The 21,089-nt window shown below is 50.7% G+C and overlaps 1 protein-coding gene across 1 annotated transcript; it reads right to left on the minus strand.

The window, feature by feature from the left end:
• Positions 1 to 6,572: 6,572 nt before the first annotated feature.
• Positions 6,573 to 21,059, minus strand: CBX6 (chromobox 6; the record flags this gene model as incomplete). Its single annotated transcript, XM_041481454.1, has 4 exons — positions 6,573 to 12,535; positions 20,520 to 20,586; positions 20,797 to 20,862; positions 21,010 to 21,059. Coding segments are annotated over 4 exons (1,155 nt in total), but the record flags the coding sequence as incomplete, so codon positions are not given.
• Positions 21,060 to 21,089: the final 30 nt, after the last annotated feature.

The following is a 21,089-nucleotide window of genomic DNA, read 5'->3' on the forward strand; positions in this document are numbered from 1 at the left end:
CCCCGCCGCCGCCCCCGCCCGGCCCCGGCCGTGCCCCCGGCCGTGCCCCTCTTAGTGACCCCCCTTCCCGCTCAGCACCCTCCCCGGGCTGCAAGGGCGGCGGTCCGGGCGGTGGGAAGCCAGCGGCTGAGGGAACGGGAAGGGCAGGGAGGGCGCCCCGGGGGCACCCGGGGACGGGGCCAGCCCTGCCCCGGGCTCGCTGAAGTCAGCCCGGCGGGAGCCTCTGGCGAGAGGATGCTGCTCCGGCACAGCCCAGGGGATGATTTTTGCCCTGCGAGATGCCTAGACTGGCAGTAAAGGGCCGCTTGATACCCCGAGGGTGAAAGCCTCGTAATCACTCATTCCCTGTGATGGTCTTTGGGGCCTTTTCCTCCTTCCTCCTAAAAATTAAACTAGCAAACTTCCTAGCTGTCTTGCTCTCCCACCTCAGACAGGACTGTTGCAGAGAGCTGCCATGGGATGCCTCACCCTCTGCCCCACGCACTCACGTTGTTCATTTGGGAAATAAAGACACACGCTTAATTTCCCCCACCATCACTCTAGTCTGAGCTGCTCATAAACAAGCTGCTTCAGACAACCACTACCTCCTTGCTTCAACAGAAGCTGTGCCATGCCCTCTCCTGTTCCCCAGGCACACTGGGGCCTTGGCAATACAGCCCTGCCGAGAAAAGAGGAGCACAAGAGGGAAAACGACCAAAATCAATTTCAAGGTCTACTCAGTAATGGCAGGAAATCCTTCCTAGCAGGCAGGGAAGCAGGAGCGTGTGTGTTTAAAACAGCTCCAGTGCTAGGTATGAAACAACAGTAAAGATTACCTCTTCTTTCCCCTCAGATATGTTTGAGTGGATAGCAAGGGAGCCAGAGCTACAAAGGACTCCTCAAATTTGGCTGTTGACAGCATACAGTCACCCTTTTTCCCCACAGAGTGCATTGTACCCCAGCCCCTCAAAACCATCACCCCAGAGCCAGCAAGAGACCTGCCTGACTTGTGGTGTTGTAAGGCTGTGGGGAGGAGGAGAGGAAGACAGTTCAAGGAAGAGGTAGAGATAAAGGGAATGCTGAGGGGGAAAAGTGGAGCTGGACACGGAGTAGTCTGGGCAGGTGGATGTGAAGAAAGCCCGAGCAACAGGCATCTGGTCCTGGTGGCGAGGCCGGTGAGCGCTGTGGGAGGTGAGTGCTCGGTGTGATGGGACAAGTGGGCACTGGAGAGGGATGCAAAGGAAACAGAAGACTGCACCCCATGATGTGGGGGGAGGCCACCAGCCTCCAACCTGTCCTTGCTAACAGTGGCAGGGGGTTGCACCCTGCTGTGTCACCCCCTGCCTGCTGCATGCCCACCCTGGCAGTGCCCAGGTGGGAGTGGAACTGGAAGGAACCCGTGTGAGAGCTGCACCAGGCCAGCCTTCCCCACAGAGTGCAGATCAGGGTGGGAGGGGTACCCTTTATCTGCTACCCTGTGGGGAAAAGTGCCATACGCTCCTACAAAGCTTCTTGCCAGGGGAAGCGATGCTTTGAACTGTTTAGATTTTGCTACCAAGGGTTGCAGGATCGTGGTGGCAAGGTTTGTAGCTCTGGCCGATGCCGCTCTGGCAGTGAGGGGAAGGGTGAGCCCCTCTGCACCAGCCTGGCCCCACTCACCCATGCTGGGATGGGGAAGAGTTGGGTATCGCAGCAGGGCAGGGCTCACCTCTCCCACGGTCCCGACCTGTCCCTCAGCAGGGACGACTTCTTCCCAGAGACAAAGAGGTGACAAAAATAGATTTTCACCCGGAGTGATGACTCAGACCGGTGAGTGGCCAGAGCAGCCTCCCTGTCCCAGAGATGCTCGGTGGGCAGCTGGCCCTTGCAAGGACGGTGCATGATAGGGTGGGGGAAGGCAGACTGGGGCTTTTTTGGTTCCTGTTTTGAGCAGGATTGGTGACAGAAGCTGGATTTAACAAGAGCTCATGGATTCAGCCCAGGGGGACTGGGAGTGAGCAATTAAAGGATTTTCTTCCATTTAATTAACACCAAAATGGTGTCTGGGACTAGTGGCTGTCCCCAAGGGGTGGTTGCAGACAGGACAAGGGGTCACCCTGCTGTGCCCCTTGGGTGAGAGGGACGTTTGGGGTGGACTGCTGGCTTAAGGGGAAGGACACCTGCTGCTCCAAGGCTGCCCTGCATCCAACCCTCCCCACAGGAACCAGGCAGCTCCATCCTGGTCAGCCTGAAACCCTGGCCCGTTCACGATGCTGAGGCCAGCAGGGTGGTGGGGTGAGGGAAGGGGAGAAACCTTTTCTCAGAGGCATGTTAGCTGATGTTTCTGAGGTGGGGGATTCCCTCCTCCCAGGTTATCACCCAGCTCAGGAACATCCCCAGGGCCACCCTAAGGAGATCAAAGGGCTCCTCTGCCACTCCATGGACTCAGCCCCACCATCTCCTTAGACCGGGAGCCTTCAGATCCTGGGGATCTGCAGGTTCTACATAGCATGGAAATCCTGGCTTCTTTATTTCCAGGTTTCTCAGCCCTGCAGGTGTGACTTGCATCGCCTTGCCCTGGTTACTGGGTCTGCCTGCACCAGGGCAGGGGCAGGACCTTACTGGATTTGTTCAGTCAGGCTGGGGTCTGTCTCTCCAGCCTTCCACCTGCTCCAGAAAGCATTGGGTGAGAGTTGGCTGCACTTGGTGTTCTCAAATCCAGCCAAAAGCCCACTGGCTTCTGAGCAAAACCAGGGGGCAAGGGAGGAGGGAGTGCTGGCTTTGGGAGTGTTTTCTCCAGAAGAGGCAAGGTGAGCCTGATGGCACGACATGAATGACACCTGGACTGTGCTTGGCTTTGTGGGCAGCATTCCCTGCTGCCAGCCCTGCCACCACTGGAGCAGGCCCTGCCGTGGTGTTCCAAAACAGACGGTGCAGAAGCATCTCAAGGCAGCAGCTCTCTCCAAGGAACGCCCAGCTCACCCCAATCTCTCCCCTCAGGGTGAGACCTCATCGCAGCCTCCTGAAGGGCAGCCCTGAGGGTGTTTTGGTTGGAGCTGTGTCCAGACACTGCCCTTTCCCCGTACCCACAAGTGCTGCCTTCCCGCCCTTCTCTCCTGCTGGCTGAAGGGCCTCTCTGTGCAAAACCAACTCGCTTGCCCCACCACATCTCCCACCACCAGCACCTCCCACCCAGAAGTTTAGCTGAGCCTTTTCATGCAGCTGCTACAGGCTGGAGAGTGATGGAGTGAATCTGGCCTTCAATTACACACAGAGAGGATTTTGCACTGTATTTCCTAGACCAGCCTGTGAGAAAGTGCACTCAAGCACGTGTTCTGGAGTTGGGAAACGCCTGAAGCATTTTTCAGCCACCAAGTGCTAGGTGGTACCCTGATCTAATTTCATTATTAAAAGGATGTGGGAGACCATGGGAGATTCTCCCAAGCACTTGGGAAGAGGGTGTTCAGGTTCCACTTGCTACAGCTCAGCCTTCCCAAATGCTCCCTCTTCCCTTAACATTCCAGAATACTCCTTTTTCAGAGTCTTTTTTTTCAGAGCTTCTGTGTTCAGAAAGGTCCAAAGACCAAACCAGGGCTGATCCATGGTGCCCAAGAAGGGTGCAGGTGCTTGTGTTTGACTGCAGAGCTGATCTGTGCTGGCTCAGGCAGGCATTTCCATAGCCCTCCTCCCAAGCTCCACAAGTCACAGCCCACCCAAGGAAAACAACAACAGATTTTGGAATGTAACAATTTATTGGGGTTAATTTTTTGTTTTAATTTTTAACTCCCCATTTCTGGCATTGATACAATACTCAAGAGCAGCAGAAAGAACAAAATGTACAAGAATACAAGAGTAATTAGCACAACCCCCACCCCCAAACCTGGAGCAAACCAGTTTCTTGTAGGAAGCACCAAGGGAAGGAGTGATTCAATCACCCTTCCAGTGGCTCTGCCTCCCACCCATCCACTCTAGACAGAGTTTAGCCAGCTGGGAACTGGATTAAAAAACAAAACAAAACTGAACAAACATTATATTTAAAATGAAAATTGCAAGACAAAAAAATAATATATAGATATACAATTCATCCGTGCACAATCCTTAAATGCTTTTTTTTTCAAAATAAAAAAAAAAATTACAAGATACATATTTAGGTTTATTTTAAATTAAAAAAAATTACCACCTTCACTCTGTATGCCAAGTGAGGGGAAATGAAGAGACAGATGGGTTGCACCAGAACTATCAGCACTTGGAGTTAGGGCTGACCTTCTCCCAGAGGAAGGAAGGGCTCTGATGCTGCCAAAGCTCAAGCACAGGCAGAATCTGAAGCACCCAAGTACCACAGAACGCAGTGGGGTCACTCGCCTGCTCCAAGTTCAGTGTTTGCAGGAAATCTGCAGCAATTGAGCCTAAGCTTGGCACAGGGGAAGGTGAAAGGAAGGAACAGATGAAGCACGCCCCTGTCCTCCACCACCAGCAGACAACTTTCTATGCAAAAAGAAAACAAATGGGGGAAAAAAAAAATCCCAAAGCAGAGAGTCTCCTCTATTCTTAGGGAGTGTACAAGGCTTAATGGCACAGGGGAGAAGAGGAAGGAGGACAGCACACTGAGTTGATTTGCTTGGGGGAGGTGCAGGCATGACAACTCTTTTCTAAAAAAAGTCATCACAACGATTAATTTTTTTGTTCCGTTTGAGAACTTGACCTAAGATTCTGCCCCCGCTTTGCAGCTGGGGGCTGGAAGCAGCAGGCTCCCTCCAGGGCAGCTGAAGAGCAACGACCTGTGCAAGAGCACCTACCTGCTGCTCTGCCCAGAGGAAAGCCCTCAGTATCCCTAGAGAGAAGGGGCCAGCTGGGGGCTGCTTGGGAGCATGGGAAAGCCCCGCTAGTCCTACGAGGCCTTTAAGCCCCACTAAGTGCTTTGACCCACCCAGCCATGTTCTAGAGGTTTAATGTGAGCTCCAAGTGCTCAGCTGAACAAGGAATGAAGAAAAGAACCAGGGTCCTGCAATGGGAATTAACACTTTGCCTGCATGTCCCACCATGCCCTGTTCTTCCCAGCAGAAGATTTTCTGAACCATTGCAGAAGCTGGCACCACTCTGACTGCATCTTGCTGCAGTTGTCACCTTACTTCTTCCCTGTGCCACAGCACGCTGCTTGCTGCCCCCTTCCCAGCACCACCCAGCCCAGGAGCACAGAGGGAATCCTGCTCCTCCATCCCAGGGCCATCTGCCAGTGCCTGAAGGGTGTGGGCTCAAAGCACAGAGCTCAGCTGGCATGGAAGGACCCTCACCCCAAGGACTGTGCTTTTGGATGGCCCTGGAGCCATTGCTTCCCATCACAGAGAAGCTGGAATGGACAGAAGAGCTGCTAGAGGCAGCCAAACACCACAGGACTGTATCTCCCTTCACTCCTGCAAGGAGAAATTTAGAAGAAAGAACTCAGGGCCCTGCTGCATGCTTAGAGGTGAGGCAGGTGGGACACAGGGCACCTCAGAATCACCACACAGAACACAGGAGAAGCTCCTGGTGCCAAGTCTGACCCTGCACAGAAAAGGGTGCAAATACCTCCAACAACATCAGTCTGACACGGGGCAATGGCAAAATGTGAGAGGAGCAGAGGACAGAAAGGCAAAGGTGAGGATGGAGGCAGACTCCAACATCTCCTGCCATCTACACCCCCAAAAAGAAACCATACACATTGCACTCTGGGAAAGGATCTCAAAAATAGAAGTTAAAAGAAAATAAAGACACTTATTTTCTCAACCTCGGAGCATTGGTGAAATGAAGATACTTCCTGGAATTACCTGGGGAAGGAAGCACAGACAGGGAGTAGGGGATTTCTGAAGCAACACTGAGCACTCCATCTCTGCAAACACCTCGAGAGTTGGGCTGCCAGCACCCTCAGCAGGATGGTCTCCTCCACCCCCATCCCCTTTGCATGAGGGAGACAGAGGCACAGGGCAGTGACACAGCTGGCAGAAAAACCACGGCAAGCTGAGAAGGAACAGAACTTAGGAGGCACCGAATCCCCAACCCCAAATTAACCCTCTACAGCAGATTGCCTTCAGAGCAGAGATCAGGGAGGCTGTGCATGGGGTGGTGGGTGAGATGGGGAGAAAGAAGGGGAGGAGGCTTTTTATATTCATATATTTATATATAAGAAGTAAATAAGATCCCAGCTCTTGCGTGATTATTGGGCAATTGAAAAATGCAGCAAAAGCAAGCGACATTGGAGTAAAAGGATGTGCCAGGCAAGGAGGAAAGTCTTGTCAGAAGGTGGGGAAGGAAGCAAAAGGGAAAGCAAGCACTTAGCCAAACACACACTCCAGGTTTGTTACACCTCCCTGGGAACAAGGACCTGCTCCTGAGCAGCCCCACTAATGCCATGGCCTGGGGTGGGCAGAAGTATGGGGAACTCAGGACACCATCCTTCAAGCATGGCAACCTCTTTCTGCCAGGAAGTCCCCAGGGAGGTGATAATCTCCAAACACTGGGAGCTGCTGAAGCCTCCTCTACAAAGAGGGGCTGGAAAGGGAGTGATATCCCTAGGAAGACTCAGCTCAGAGACAGCTCCTACCCAGTAAAAAGCATGATTGTGGTTGTGATTTTTTTTCTTTTTTTTTTTTTTTTTTTTTTTTTAATTTGTTTATTTCACAAAATCTCCCTGGGAAGTTCAGTAAGGGGAGACACAGAGAAATGCTCCCATTCTCTTTTGCAAACAGAATTTAAGCAGTGGCTCACCACAGCTGGGCCTGCTCACCACACTATTTCTGTTTTTCATCCCCAAAGGAGCTTGTATCTCATTAGCTTCATGCCCCTCCAGTCCCATGCTGCTCATTGAGAAGAGAGCCTGAGACAGGAGGTTTCTGTTCCAAGTTGAAAGCCATGGGAAGCACCGACAGTTTGATGGGCAGAGAGCAAAGTTCCCAAGTGCAGCCCAGGCTATGGGAAGCACCGAGACATCCGTCATCTGCCACTGCAAAGCCACTGCAAAGGGCACCACAGAAGTCCAGACAAGAAAAGCTGTTCAAGCGTCCCTGCCTACCATCTTCTGTTCAGACACCAACATCTGGTGGTTTCCCTCTTCCCTGCAGTCACTCCCATGTGCCTGATGAACACCAGAGGCATCTTGGACAGGGAAAGCAGCACATAAGAGCTGCCTCCTCGCTCTGAAGGAATGTTCAGGCAACTCCTCCCCAACACCCCAAAGGAAGCTGGAGAAGAGGGCTGCCCTACTTGAGCACAGTCCTGTCAGATTGTTCCTCTCCCCTCTCCACCCTAAAAACTTCCAGCATTTGCTGGCCTCAAGAAGACGGCGTGTGTCCCTCAGCAACACAATCAGAGCACACAAGGCAGCGCTCTCATTTGCCTCTAGAGATCCCGCCACTGGGGAGAAGGGGTGCTGGAATACACAACAATGGGATTCAGTTTTCTGCCCTGATGTGGTAAATTCTGTACAGAAAAATGTCACCCCCCACCTGGTATTGGAAGAAGTTTAAGAAACCTTACAGAGGAGAGGCATATCTGCTTCCCAGGAAATAAGCCCACCATGATTAATTCTGCTTGGATATAGGGGACGGAAAAGAGACAGCAACTTGGCAAGAAAGGTCTATGCCAACCTCAAACGTCAGCAGCCTGCTGTGCATGCAAAGTAAGTCAACTGTTTCCACGTTGATGGCCTGATCCACAATCTGTCAGAACCAGACCGGCCCTCTGAGGGCTGCTCAGCCAGAAAACCACTTGGAGACTCCACCTTAGCTCACAGGAGAGGTATGGGAGGGAAGGGAACTCACTCCAACACTTGGGAGGCAAGGACGGGAAAGGTTTGTAGACAGGGTTCCTCCAACATGCAACTTGCCTTTTCAGCTCAGAGATCGCTGCTTAGTCCTAGAATGCCTTTCCCTCCAGTTCAAGCAAGCCAAACACCATCCCAGACACACATGCTTCGATACTACAAAATACTCTTTTCTCTAAGGACCATCTAATACCACTACAGTTTGTGCAATCACTGCATTTATTATTCATTTTTAAACTCTCTCTCGCTCTCTCCCTGTAGAAATTTTTTTTAAAACTTTTCTTTTTTTATGCAAAACTAATCATTTCACTTTTTCCACTCCATCATAAAATCTCCTCTAAAAACACGACAACGAGAACAAACATGGCACAGACACAGAGAATATTTCCCTGTTTTTGTTGATTTTTTTTCCTAAGGGTTACGGGGAAAGGAAGGGGATACTTTCAAATAAACTCCTCCCTCAATTCCATGCACATTTTAAAAGGCATGGATGAATCTTCTTTCCTATCTCCATTAAGGAGCAAGGGCAAAAATTCAGAAGGAGGAGCACAGCCCACGTGAATACGAAGGTAGGTTAGTCAGCCTCAAGTGTCTTGTCCACCTGAGGGAACTTGAGGCTACTGCTGTATTCAAGTTAGCAAACCTCTAACTCAAACCAGCACGGGATCCTCATTTCGGATCCAGAGGTTCAGGGTTTGGTTCCCACCTGGTGACCCTCCCAGGGAGGGATTTGTCACACAAGCAGGTGAGCTGTGTCTGCAAGCCGGATCATACTCCTTTCTTCCTCCACAAAGAGGATCTACCACACGAGTTTCTCTGCTGCAACAAGTGCCCTCATCTCCTCACCGCAGGAAGAAGGTCCTTGCGGAGCATCCCTACAATGACCCACTGTTTTACTCTTCACAGACAGTTCCCTTGCTTGCCACTCTGGAGAAAGGCAAAACCCCTTCAATTAAACAATTCCTGCCCCTTGCCCCCAAAGAACACCATACAAGAGACACTGGGGAAAAGAATTCTGCCAAGCAACACATCTTGGCCAAAACACATCAAGAGTTTCCTATTAAAGTTCCCTTTTATCTCCCACTTAAACGCTTCAACACTTTTTTCAGAATCTTGATACCACAAAACAAAACACATCACCACATACACACCAAAGAGTAACTTAACAACCTAAAGTGACTGGCCGGTTTGCATCCACCCCATAAAGCAGCTCCTCTTATCTCACAGCCACAGATTAGTTCTTATTCAGAAGGGGAAGGAAAGAGAGAAGAATCTCCTCGCTATTTTCCTAAGAAAGAGCTTTTCCCTATGCCTACAAACTGCTCATCTTTGAAGCTGCAGTCAAATGGATAGGCTATGCTAACATAAGGGATTCCTGGGTGTGCCAGGCACAGGAAAGATGCGCAAAAGAAAACCCAAACAAACAAACAAAAAAAAAAAAACAACACCCACAAAATACAAGCAGGTATTAACACAGACACGCACACAAGTCCAACAAGTTATAGAAAGCCTTAGCTTGGTAAATGGATCAGGGAAGTCTCCTTCTCCCTGCCCCTAGCTTCAGCTGTGAATGAAAGCACATCCCCGAAGAGTCCACTAAGCTCTTTAACCGAGGAAAGAAAAATAAAGAGGTGTACCAAGGGTGGTGCTAACAGCACCTGGAATCCCCCTCAGACTGTCTGCACAGACACCCAACCACAACTAGTTCACACAACTGGTGTGAATTCACTGTTTCCCACAGCTTGGAATGCCACCCACTGCAAGGCAAGGTTTGTGGGGAAGGCAGCAAATATTTTATTACACCGACCCAGGCGCTGGAGGCAGGGAATAGACACGCTCTGGGCACAAAAGCCCTAATTAAGGTCAGAAGCCGGTCTATCCCTCTACCACCCTGACAATGTCCCTTGGGCAGACAAATATTACTTCCTTCCCACAAATTGCCTCCCTTCTATCCTCAGATCACTACAACCACAAAATCACTGCTGCAGGAGAGCACTCCTCAGAGTCAGCAGCTCCTGAACATCCTTGTGTGAAAGCACCAGAGGGGCCAATTCCACTTGTGTTCACCAGCCCAGGGCAGGCTTATAAGTAAATGAGCCCTGGCATGAGGAATTTTTTCCACCCTTTCCACCTCCGCAGCATGTTATGTAGAAGTGACACCCCTCTGCCCCATCCAGGGACAGGGCTGAGAGGGTGAGGCTCTCCCAGCAGCTCATCAGCACCTCTTTTCCTTGCCTCAGTCCTGTGCAAGCAGAGGAAGAAAGGAGAGCAAAGGAATGGCTTCTCACCGTGAAGCTTAGGACCCACACAGAAACAGAGCAAGCCAGAAATGGCAGGCAAAAAATAGAGCTTATTTTGGATGTGAACAAAGCTGGTCAGGGAAAGAGGGAGCTGTGGAATAAACAGCAAGCTGTGGTCTTGCTCCCTCCTACTTGCTAGGAGTGAAGAGAAGGAATTTCTAGATCAGCTCACAGGAGCTTTAGGGGAAGAGATCCAGCGCACATGCACGTGATGTGAGAGAGACAGGTATTTCTTATGAGCACCTTTGGTTGACAGTTGTAAGGGCTGTTTCAGATGCTGAAAAGACAGAGGGGAAATCTCTTCCAGGCCACCCACCAGAGGGAGGGGAGAGCAGGAGGGGCAAAAGTGAGCAGGAGGGGCAAAAACAAGCAGGAAGAACAAACAACCTGCCTTAGCATCCACACCTCCTTCCTTCGGAAGGAGCAAGAGGAAGCAAGGAGGGCCGGGGGAAGCTTACGCACACGGTGGGAGAGCAGCCATGTGGCTGGGGCAGCATCACGCTGCTGGCATTATCCTCCCACAGACTGAAGGATGGATGCACAGCCCACTCCTGCTTCTGCCACGGAAAGACCAGAGAAAGGCATTTCATGTTCTCTCTCCCAAACAAGTGCAAGTGATGAACATCAGGAGGAAGATATGGGCTGGAAGCAGACTCCTCTTTTCTTCCCTTTCTCCTGAGGAGCTGAACAGGTTGGAAGATGCAGGAGAAGAGGAGGGACCAGGGCACCTGAAAGCACCCATACAACTGCCAAGGTAGCACCAATAGTCAAAGGAAAGGGGAAGCCAATATGAGGCATAGGCTGCATGGGGCACCCCCCACCACCCCAGCTTTGTCTCAAGCACCTTCCAGGCACGACATTTAACCTGTCCTTCTCCCCCTCACTGAGGGCATCTGGATCAGCAACTGCCACAAGGACAGTAGAGGAGAGGGCAGATCCAGGCCACAGGCCAAGAGGGGAAGGATGGCAGGATGGTAGTCATGGCAAGGGGGAAACAAGAATGGAAGAGTCTGCATGCACATTGTGGGAGAAGGTCTGGAGGACATGGACAAGGGCTCCAATCCTCTTATGTCCTCCCCTCACGGGTTTGGAGCTCCTCTTCAGTTTTTGTCAAAGACAGAAGGGGAATGAGGAAGAGCAGCACCATCCTCACCACCTGCACAGGCACACAGACACATGCTCACTCATCCCTCAGCCCCAAAGGCTCCACCGCCCGTTGGACAACATCACATTCAAGGACAAACAACCACTCCCCAGCCCCACCACAACCCTCCCTGCCTCCTCCTAGCAGTACCAACACCCAGGAACAGTGGGTGCTCCCACACCCCCACTGACACACTCCAGCCTCCAGGCAAGAGGAATTGGGCAGGAGGAAAGGAGGAGGAAGGGTGGCAGTGAGGGTAGAGGGACAGCCAAGGGGAGAAGGAGAGAACTAAGGACAGCCATTCGCACCACGACTTCTCTCAGGTAGAGCTCCCCCCACGCCCCTGGAGTGGAGGGACCTGGTTGCTCACTTGCTGCCTCCTCCACCACTGCCCGCCGCCACCTTCTCAAAATCCTCTGCATTGCAGAACTCCTTGATGGTTACAGTGAGGAGGTTGCTGGTGACATCTGTGACCACCACATTAGAGCAAGGGGACATCTCAGGACGCCAGTCGCCAGCCTCCTGCTCCGGGTCAGAAGAGGAAAGGGACAAGGAGGGAGTCTGCCCCCCACTGCACCCTCCCGAAGGAGAACGCTTGCTGGTGGCAGCCGACTCAGGTGGGATTGAGAGGTCGAGGACCTCTGACTCACGCCAGTCGGGGATGGCTGGGCTGAGGGTCTCAGGGAGCAGCTTTGGAGGGGAATCATCTGGGTCAGAGGAGGAGTGGGGAGCAGGTGATGGGCACCCAGAGGAGCTGGAGCTGGGGGCATCATAGGGGGTGGAGCCCATAATAAGCCCACAGGAGGTTGCCTGGGAGCCTTCGGCCTCCCCCTTGCCCTCCAGAGACGGGGTAGGTGCAGCAGACGGCTTATTGTAGAGCGAAAAGGTGCCAAACTTCATGTGGCGGATCTGAGTGCGCAGGACGCTCTCGCTGAACTTTTTGCTCTTGCCAATGACACGGTTTCGGGAAGGGATCTTGGGCCGAGCCAGGCCCCCGGCCCCATTGGCTGGCTTCCCACCTTTGTCAATGACTTTGAGGTTGAGGATGATGCGGCTGCGTTTGGGCTCGCGGGGTTTCACCTTACGGTTGATGATGCGCACGGTCTCCGAGAAGGGCGAGACGGGAGGACGAATGCCAGCCCCGCCACCCACGCTCCCGCCATTCTGGGGATCTGGACGGGGCAGGGGGCGCCGGGACATGCGGTGGCATCGCCGGATGTCTTTCTTGAGCCGGTGCACCGCGGCGCTGGAGTGGAGTTTGGGAGAGGAGGTACTGGAACCAGGCTTGACAGAAAAGTGTACATCCCCAATGTGGAGGGCCTCCGCTTGGGCCCGAGCCTGCGGTGGTGGGGAGAAAGAAAACAAACAGGGTCAGAGAGGCAGCCTAGGCGCAGCCAGATCTCAAATGAGGCACTGCTCACTTGAGGCCAAGCACCATGACACATTTATACACAACATCAATGACAAGCACAGGTACACACCTACAAACTATGGATAGCTCTAGCACAGCCCCCAGACAGGCATAGGACACTGTCTTATATAATTTTTGGGCAGCTGATGTCTCCCTAGGCTGTACCACTGTTGACACATGCTTTCCCCAGGGAGAAACTGTGACTTCCCAGGCATGTCTCAGGGTTAGAGTTAATGGTCTCCAAAGTCCCCCTTGGTCATCATCAGTCAAAGTGCACAACCCTCCACTGTCAGCCAAAGAAGCCAGCATCATCCCAGGCACTTGGGGCTGTCAGTGCTGAGACAGCACCCAAACGTACAAAGGGATTGTGCCAGGTTCTCTACAAATTGAACACAAGATAAGAGGGAAGAGGCAGAGTAACACCTAATGAGAATTACCTCTGAAAAGCGTGGTAGAAGGGGGTCTTGAGGAACAAAGACGGAGGCTGGTGAGAATGGCCTGATGGAGCTATCTTCGTTAAACACAAGAAATTTAGAGATCTGATTTTTAACTAGGGTCACATGCAAGTCATTCATTCTTACTGTGCTGTGGGAGCAAGGTCCAGTGTTTAAAGCCAGAGATGAGGCCAGTTGGAATTCAAGTAAAATTTAACTGCACCTCCAAAGAAGAGGTTGACTTGTCCGTTTGAGCACCACACTTGTTTGAAACCTAGAACTGGACCAGCACCTGTTCAACTGTTCTGTGCCAGCCCTTCTCAAGACCCAGCCCAGAGGAACAATATTTTTAAGCTCTTCTGGTGCCAAAAACTGCCCTGGTTCATGCACCAGATACATTTTCTGTCGGCAGGAACAACAGTTTCATTGGTAAGCTGGTGCTGTATGACCTGTGGGCATGGAAACCCAGAGTCTATTCTTACATCACATCTCATCAGAGCGCTGTTACTTGTATGGCTCATCCTTCCACCTGCACCCCAGTACTTGCCCAAGCCAACCCCCTTCCATATTCCCTCTCAGCAGTGGTGACAGGTAGAAGTCACGCAGGCCTGGAGGGGACAGGCGAGCCCCCACGCTGTGACTGCCCATCCCGCGAGCAGCTTCCCCCACCTCGTGGGCACAGAAAGAACTGCAGAGCTAGAAGACGACAGCTGCTTTTCCTCCCCAACTTTTCCATCCCGTTGCCCCTTGCACACGCCAAGATCGGGATGGCTTCTTGCCAGCTAAGAGCTTAGCACTCAACTCCATCTCCTTTGTCACCCTGCAGGCTGTGCCTCCTACCAGAGAAATGCCTGGGGAAAAAAATGTGCGTGTAAAGGCAGGGATCTAACAGATCTAAGCGAGGGGCCCAGCCAGCCCCTGCACAAAAAGCTCAAAGTCCTGGCCCTACAGCTCCAGAGCTTTGCTGTTAGCCAGAGCCCCTCTTCTCCCACAGAGATACCCATGGGAACCACAGAAGATCTTCAATGAGCAAAGAACGGAGACGTGAAGACATTTTGTTCCTCTTTCGACTAACACTGGATGATCACAGCCTTCAGTACTACTTGTATTCTGGCTTTAAAAGGACTGCAAAAATGAGCCTCCTTCTCTGACTGCACAAGAAAACACAAAAAAGGCTCATCCTGACTGGGGACCTGGACTCTGTGTTAGCTGACTGACAAAGAAATAGACAAGTTAGCACAACCCCAAGGCAGGCACAGACACTCTGCACATTAACAGGGCTGTTTCCATCTAGCTAAAGGGAAGTGTGTCCAGCACACACAAACCCCAACACTTTTTCTGCTGTAGCAGAAAGCTTCCCAACGTCCATCTAGTTACTCTTTGCTCAGCCTCGTGTTACTCCATGCCCCAAACTGTTGAGAAAATAAGACACAGTTTCTGTCACAGGCATAGTACAGGCCTGAGCACAGCAACAGCACCAGATGAACTCCCTGCACCACACATCAAGTCTCCTCCTCCCATCTCATCAATACACAACTTGGAGACACTGCAGATCCGGTCAGGGGGTCAGGCACAGGAAAACGCACATTTGGGCTGTGCTTACTCCATCTCTTCACAGGTCCCTCTGAAGCAGATGGCAGACACAAGGACAAGCTAAAGTTTGCTTTCTGACATTACATACCAGCACAGCCTGAATTAACAAATTTGTTCCTTTTCCACCTGCTCCACACCACAGCCAGCCCTTTCAGCACTGCTGCCCTTGTGCTTTGGGTTTCTTACCAGTTTACCACTGCTGAGCCAAGAGCAAAATGCAACACAACATCCCATTCCAAAATACAGGACAGGGAAGCCAGGAAGACAGATGCATCACTAAAAATCCTTCTACAGCTTCAGTGGATGGACACAGGTATCCTTCAGTGCCTCTCCCACTGCCAACACTGCACATCTTTCAGATTAATTGCCTAGCCCACAATCATGCCTTCGAGTGAGGAGTTCTGCCCCCTCTGTGCCATTCTGCTCCAAGTGAAATCTAATTGCCACCTTCCACCAGCACCGCCTCCATCACTCAGGAGAGAAAGAAGGCAGCTTCCCAGAAGTGTGGGGGAAGCAATCACAAACACCCTCAGTTTCCTTATACACCCCAAAAATTCCTGAGCAAAGTTTTCTATCAGCCACATTAAACAAAGTGATAATGCTGGGATGGTTACTACCTGGCCACTTCCACAGCCCTGCTGCTTTTACCTTCTCTTCCTGTAAACATTAATCAGCTTCTCTCTGTTTTCACAGAGACCTGTCTTGGTTTTGTGCTTGCCCAGCAGCTACTGTAGAGCCCTGGTACATGGCTTGGACTTTTCCAGTGTGCCAGAAGCAGTAGGTCTCATTTACATGCTATGTGTCTGTGTTTCCAGTTACTTCTGGGACACTTTCTCAAGGCTGAAGCTGTTTCTAACTCATGTTTCAGCTATCTGCCTTTATTAAATTCCAGCTTCAGTAGTGTCCAGGTGGTCTACAGACAGCATTGATACTTTGGTCAGATTACCAAGAGAGGCTAAATTAGGGCCCAACAGTCCTCCCCTGCTGCTACACTGCTATCCCCAGTGACCAGCTTCAATGCAAGTTCCAAAGAGCATTATGCAAATATTCAGCTTACCTTGAGATTGTTTTTCCAGGTAAGGTTTCAAGAAAAATCGTATCAGATGCTTTATCTAAGACCAACCCCCACAGCTTTCTCACTTGGGAAGCTCAGTATTCCTACCACAGGATCAGGTTTATTCAGGCATCACCTACATGAACTTGTCCCTTCACTGCAGGGGACAGTACAGAGGCTCTCCTTCCCTTGCTTCCAACTTTAGATTAAGTAACTTGCTACCTTCGGTTTGGAGAAGACTCAACATTCAGTTTCATCTGTTGGAAAGGCACTTCTCCCTGCTCTGGATCCATTCCTCGATCACACTCACAAGCCATATGAGGATAAGGTCTTTGAAAAACAAACCCACTGAATCCTTTCAGCTGTGTCACCACAGTTTGCTCCTCAGCTCACAAGTTTTCCACACAGAAACTACCTCTCTAGGTTTTGCTGCTTTCACCAGCAGGATGTGCTCACTGCTGAAGAGGTACTCAGCATGTATATGAAGTAATTCACTCTCTGCTTACAGCTCAGCCTACATCAGGATGCAGTTGCTGGAAGCTTGCTGCAGTGCTCTGTCATGAGAGCAAGCCAATTGCTGGGATTGCTTCCCTTCCCCCTCTTCCCGTCTGGGATATGTATCACCTTTATTTATCTTGTACAGCTCTCCCTCACTGTCCCTGGGAACCAGTGTATCTCCCCCATTCCCTACTATTTCTGAATAAGTGTCCCTCGAGGCCCAGCAAGCATATTTGTTCATTCATTCCCTTAACGCACTGAGGCACACAAGCACGTACACAGACACGTGCTTAGAAAGGCCTCTCTTACCTGACTTGTATCAAAATCTCTATGATTTGGAAGAAAAAAACAAACCAAAGACCTTGTAAGGCAATGGATTTCTACAGAATTATTTAAAAATCTTGCCAATTCCAGTAGTGCTGCTGCACCATAGTAGCGCTACTCTCTCATAAATTACTGGCTCTGCTTTGTCTTTTATTCTCCACCTGCATTCCCACAGTCTTTGCTCCCAACAGCATTTGCAAGAGCTCTTCTTTCCCCTTTTTGGCTGCCATTCTGCCTTTTTATCACCCTCTTTCTTCTGCAGTCTTCTAAGTGACAAGGCAAAAGCAAGACATTTCATAGCACAGTTCTCCCAAGCAACACTGCCATAAACTAAAGTTTCCCTCTGGATTGGGAACAAAATGCTACAAAAGGAGAATGGTCTGTTTTCAAATTACTCAGGATAATTTACGAACAGGGAGGAGATCAAAAGAAACCCAATTCCAGCCCTGGAGTTCAAGAGAGGGCGAAAGGACAGAGCACCATGCTGCTCAACCCCTTCTTCCCCCACTCTCCTACTAAGAATCCCTTTACCCTTGTTCTCCCTTACTTCTTCCTTCCCATTAACCTTCTTCACTCCTGTCACCTTAGTATTTATGGCCACCCCAACTAGGAGTCTTTGCCAGCCACCCACTGAGCTTGCAGATTGCACTCTGTCTCTGAATAGCACTTGCTAGACTTTATTAGATGAGTTGGTGAGGTTTGCATTCCACACAGAGGAGTGCCTAGAGAAAAAAGTGAAATAAAAAGAGCAAATCAAGCAGGAGAAAAAGAGGAAGACCACTACAGCACGTGCTATGTCTCTTTCTAACCTCACACCAGCATCCATGCTGAAGGGCCTGTCCTCAGGGATGACTTCTGCCAGACATCTGAAGAGTCTTACATCCAGTGCTGCCCGTTTCAGATGAAGAACTTTGTTTCCTATCTGCTCAGCACAGGGCTGCAGCACACCAGCAGCCTCCCAAGAATCACAGCCTCCTGCCAAGCCTGAGCTCAGCTGTGGGAAAGCTTGCCCCTAGCATGCAAAGGATAAAGACCCATTTCCTGCCCAAAACTTTGCAGTTGAACTTTGCAGGGGTCGCTTTCAACACCGGCCATCTTGATAGTATTATTACAAAGCCTGGACTGTGATGTGCCTCTGCAGTCTGATCGAAAGGGCAAGTGTTAGACAGCTCTCAGAAACAGGAGCCTGGCTTACAAAGGCAGCAGGTGGTCAAAGATGCAGCTTTTCAAAGCTTTTCCAAAGGCGTGGGCCACTAACCTGCTGGAATGCTTTCTGCAAATCCCCCTGGGTGCCTATCTGCAACTTTTGAGAACTAATCCCTGGATAAACCTAGTCCCAGCTGCAAGCCAAAACACCCACACAAGCCAAGGGACTGAGTGGCATATCAGGGCACTTATTTTGATGCCATTCTGGAGACTCAGAAGCCTAGGTTTAAGCACTGATACACATGAAAAATCCTAGCAAGCCATGAAGTCAAGGGCAGACTACTCTATCAAAGCAGTCCTAGGCCAGATTTCTGCTTAAACATCATTGCATCCAGGCCTAATCTGTTCAGTTAACAGATCAAAAAGAATATTGTTCTAACTGCCAACTCCAAATACTCCCTCTGGGATACAAGAATCAAATTTCTTCCCCTGCTTCCGAAATTCTCACTGGCAAGAGATTCTGCAGCTGAAAGAACTGAAAATACTGTTAGTAATGTGCGAGGCAGAACCCAATCCCACTCCTCCGACAGTGGAACTGGCGCTGCGGGGCTGGAAGAGGTCAAATGTGCATCTTCAGGGGTCAGAAAAGCTGAATTACAAACCGTCTCGCTGTCTCTGTCGTAACTCTAGCCACAGTTGTGTCGATTGTGGTTTGCCTGAACAGAGCTCAAACAAGTTCAGATGGGTCTGGCTCAGACAGAGTTACTTCTCGCTGCCTGGTCTGGGGTGTTATTTTTAGGGTAGGATCCCAAGTCACAGAGGAACAGCAAGTCGGAGCGCTAACAGTTCCACCGGCTCTGTTTCCCAGAGGTGCAAACCAAGCGGCAGTGGTAGCGCTCTGCCCTGCCAGCCTCTCCCACGTGGAACCAGCCCTCAGGAGAGATGATCTTGCTCCCCATCACGAGTCAGCTTCTACAAAGTACCAAGCCAGCTCTGCAAACCTACAGGTTTCCATTACCATTTGAGGAGCTGGCAGAAGGAAGATGTGCCACAGAAACGTGTCACGGATGTGATTCAAAGGATGCTGCTGAATAATTCACGTTAAGTTTAGGGGAGTTTTAAAGGGTAAGGGGAAAAGTGAAGCAATGAGTGGGTTTTGAGTTCGGGGGTTGGTTTTGGTTTTTTAAATGAGTGAGAATGAGTAATTTTTTTTTTAAAAAAGTGATATGGCAATAGATATGGCCGTATCACATTCAGAATCAAAAAATAAAAGAAAGTGATTACACATATCACAGTCACCGCTCTACAGCTCTGAACAGTGTCAGGTGTTACAAATACCAGTATTTTTTAATGCAGGCAGAGGACTATTTCAAGCTGGTGATTTTCCCTTCAAGTGTTCCTTTGCATTGCTGGAAATTTAAACACAGAGTTACATTTAATGCATGACTGCCAGAAAGAGGAAAGCCAACTAGACTGTGTTCCCTCAATACAGCATAAGGAATATATATCAGATTTGTTTGTAATTTTCAGGATACACATACAGAACACTGTTAGCAAAAAAACAGGCGACTGGGGAGGACAGTTCCATCAGCAGGACTTCCCAAGGATTACCACGGTCCCCTGGGTTTCACACAGAGCATCAGAATACGCCTGCCCCTGCATTTCTTCTGTGTGCTTCATTAAGCCCTCCCAAAGCAGAGAAGAGGTGACACCCTACCCCTCACTGTGCTTTCCAGTGCTCGTGCAGTTAAAAGTGCTGTGCTGACTTGAGTAAAGCTCCTACTGCTGCCAGGCAAACGGAAGTATTAACCTGTTTCACAGATGGGGAAACACGCACAAAGCCTAAGTGACTTGCCCAAAGCCACAGGATGACTTGGTGATAGTGATGCCTTACTACAGGGTCCACACAGGCTGTTCCAGGGCTTCCTATCAGAATAAAACTAGGGGAACTCCAGATTTGCTCATCCCTCTAAACTGTACAAAGGTGTGTTCTTTCTATGCTCACTTGAAGCCTGAGATTGTGACAGGAGATTGGAGAGGAAGGGGAGGGAAGAGGGGAGTAGAGCAAGGCATTTAATCTGTAAACTAATAAATTCACAGAGCTCACGTAACAGTCACACAGCTACCAGAGTTCTTAATTAAAAAGAAAGAAGGTAAAAAGACAGGGCAAGTAGGCCTGCACTAGGGACTACCTTCCTTGCTCTTCTCTGCAAGCAAACAGAGAGATGCTACGACATCTTGCAGAGATGCTGAGTTTATCAGAAAGAAATTGGAAACTTCAGCTGCCTTCCTATGCAGAGGTGAAACACTCCTCCTCTTCCCAGCCACCCCCCACCCTCTGCAAAAGCAAAACAAGCCTGCAGTTTACAGATCAAAGCATGAACCCTTCATGAAACTCCCGTGGAGCACCTACATCCTTAAATGCAATCAGAGGAGCACAAGTGGCAGTGGGATTCCCGCCTCTGCTGCCTGACCGCTCAGCACGCCGCTGAGTTGCAGGGCATTGATGGAACGGCCTGCTGAAGGAAGAGGGAACAAGACTGGCTAGCTCTCCACTGCGGCAACAGAAGGCCAGGAGAAGGAGAGGATATTGGAAAAAGAGACTGCAGGCTCACCACGCACATCTGCGTGTGCTGACCGTCCTGCTGAGGCACCCGTCGCACGCACACGCGCCCTCCCCTCACACGCTTCTGCGCCTCTGCCCACCCCCCTTTCCTGTCGGGTTTTCCCCGCGCTCCCAGAGCCAGGCATCAGGCACAAGTCACTTGAAAGTCCAGTCCTTCCAAGGGCACGCACCAGCAAGGTTTGAGAGGATTTTTTTTTTTTTTTTTGCTAGGCCTAAGTTATTTAAATAAGAGTTACCTTCAGCAGAAAAGTTTTAGGTTTAGGTCCTCTCTTCTTGGGCCCGTACAGCTCACGTTCTCGTTCCCTTTAGGGAATCAAATTTTTCAAGAAGTTAAAACTTTTCCCAAAGGGAAAAACAGAAGCATACAAGTTAAAGGGAAAAAAAAAAAAAAAAAAAAAAAAAGGGAAAAAAAGAAAAGAAAAGGAACGTCTGGACGCTGTTTCCCGCTCGCCCACCCAAAGTCAAACCTGCGGCTGCAGCCCCCCCAGCCCAGGGTGGGGGATGAACACTCACTTCTGCTCGAAGGCGGCGATGAGGCGGGAGTCCAGGATGTTCTCCTCGGGTTCCCAGGTGCTGTACCTGCCGGGGCGGGAGCAGCGGAGGGGACAAGCGAAGCGATTAGCGCCCAAATCCCCCCGCAGCCGCACACATAGATACCTCCCCCTCCATCCCACTCCACCCCATCCCAAGCCCCCCATCCCCGCAGCCCGGGCGGGATACACTCACTTGATGGCCCAGCCTTTCCATTTCACCAGGTACTCGATGCGCCCCTGCAACACACGGGGGAGAAGGGGGGGGGGAGGGGG

Source organism: Pyrgilauda ruficollis, unplaced genomic scaffold (genome assembly GCF_017590135.1).
Source record: "Pyrgilauda ruficollis isolate IOZ18807 unplaced genomic scaffold, ASM1759013v1 scaffold56, whole genome shotgun sequence".
Classification (NCBI taxonomy): Eukaryota; Metazoa; Chordata; class Aves; order Passeriformes; family Passeridae; genus Pyrgilauda; species Pyrgilauda ruficollis.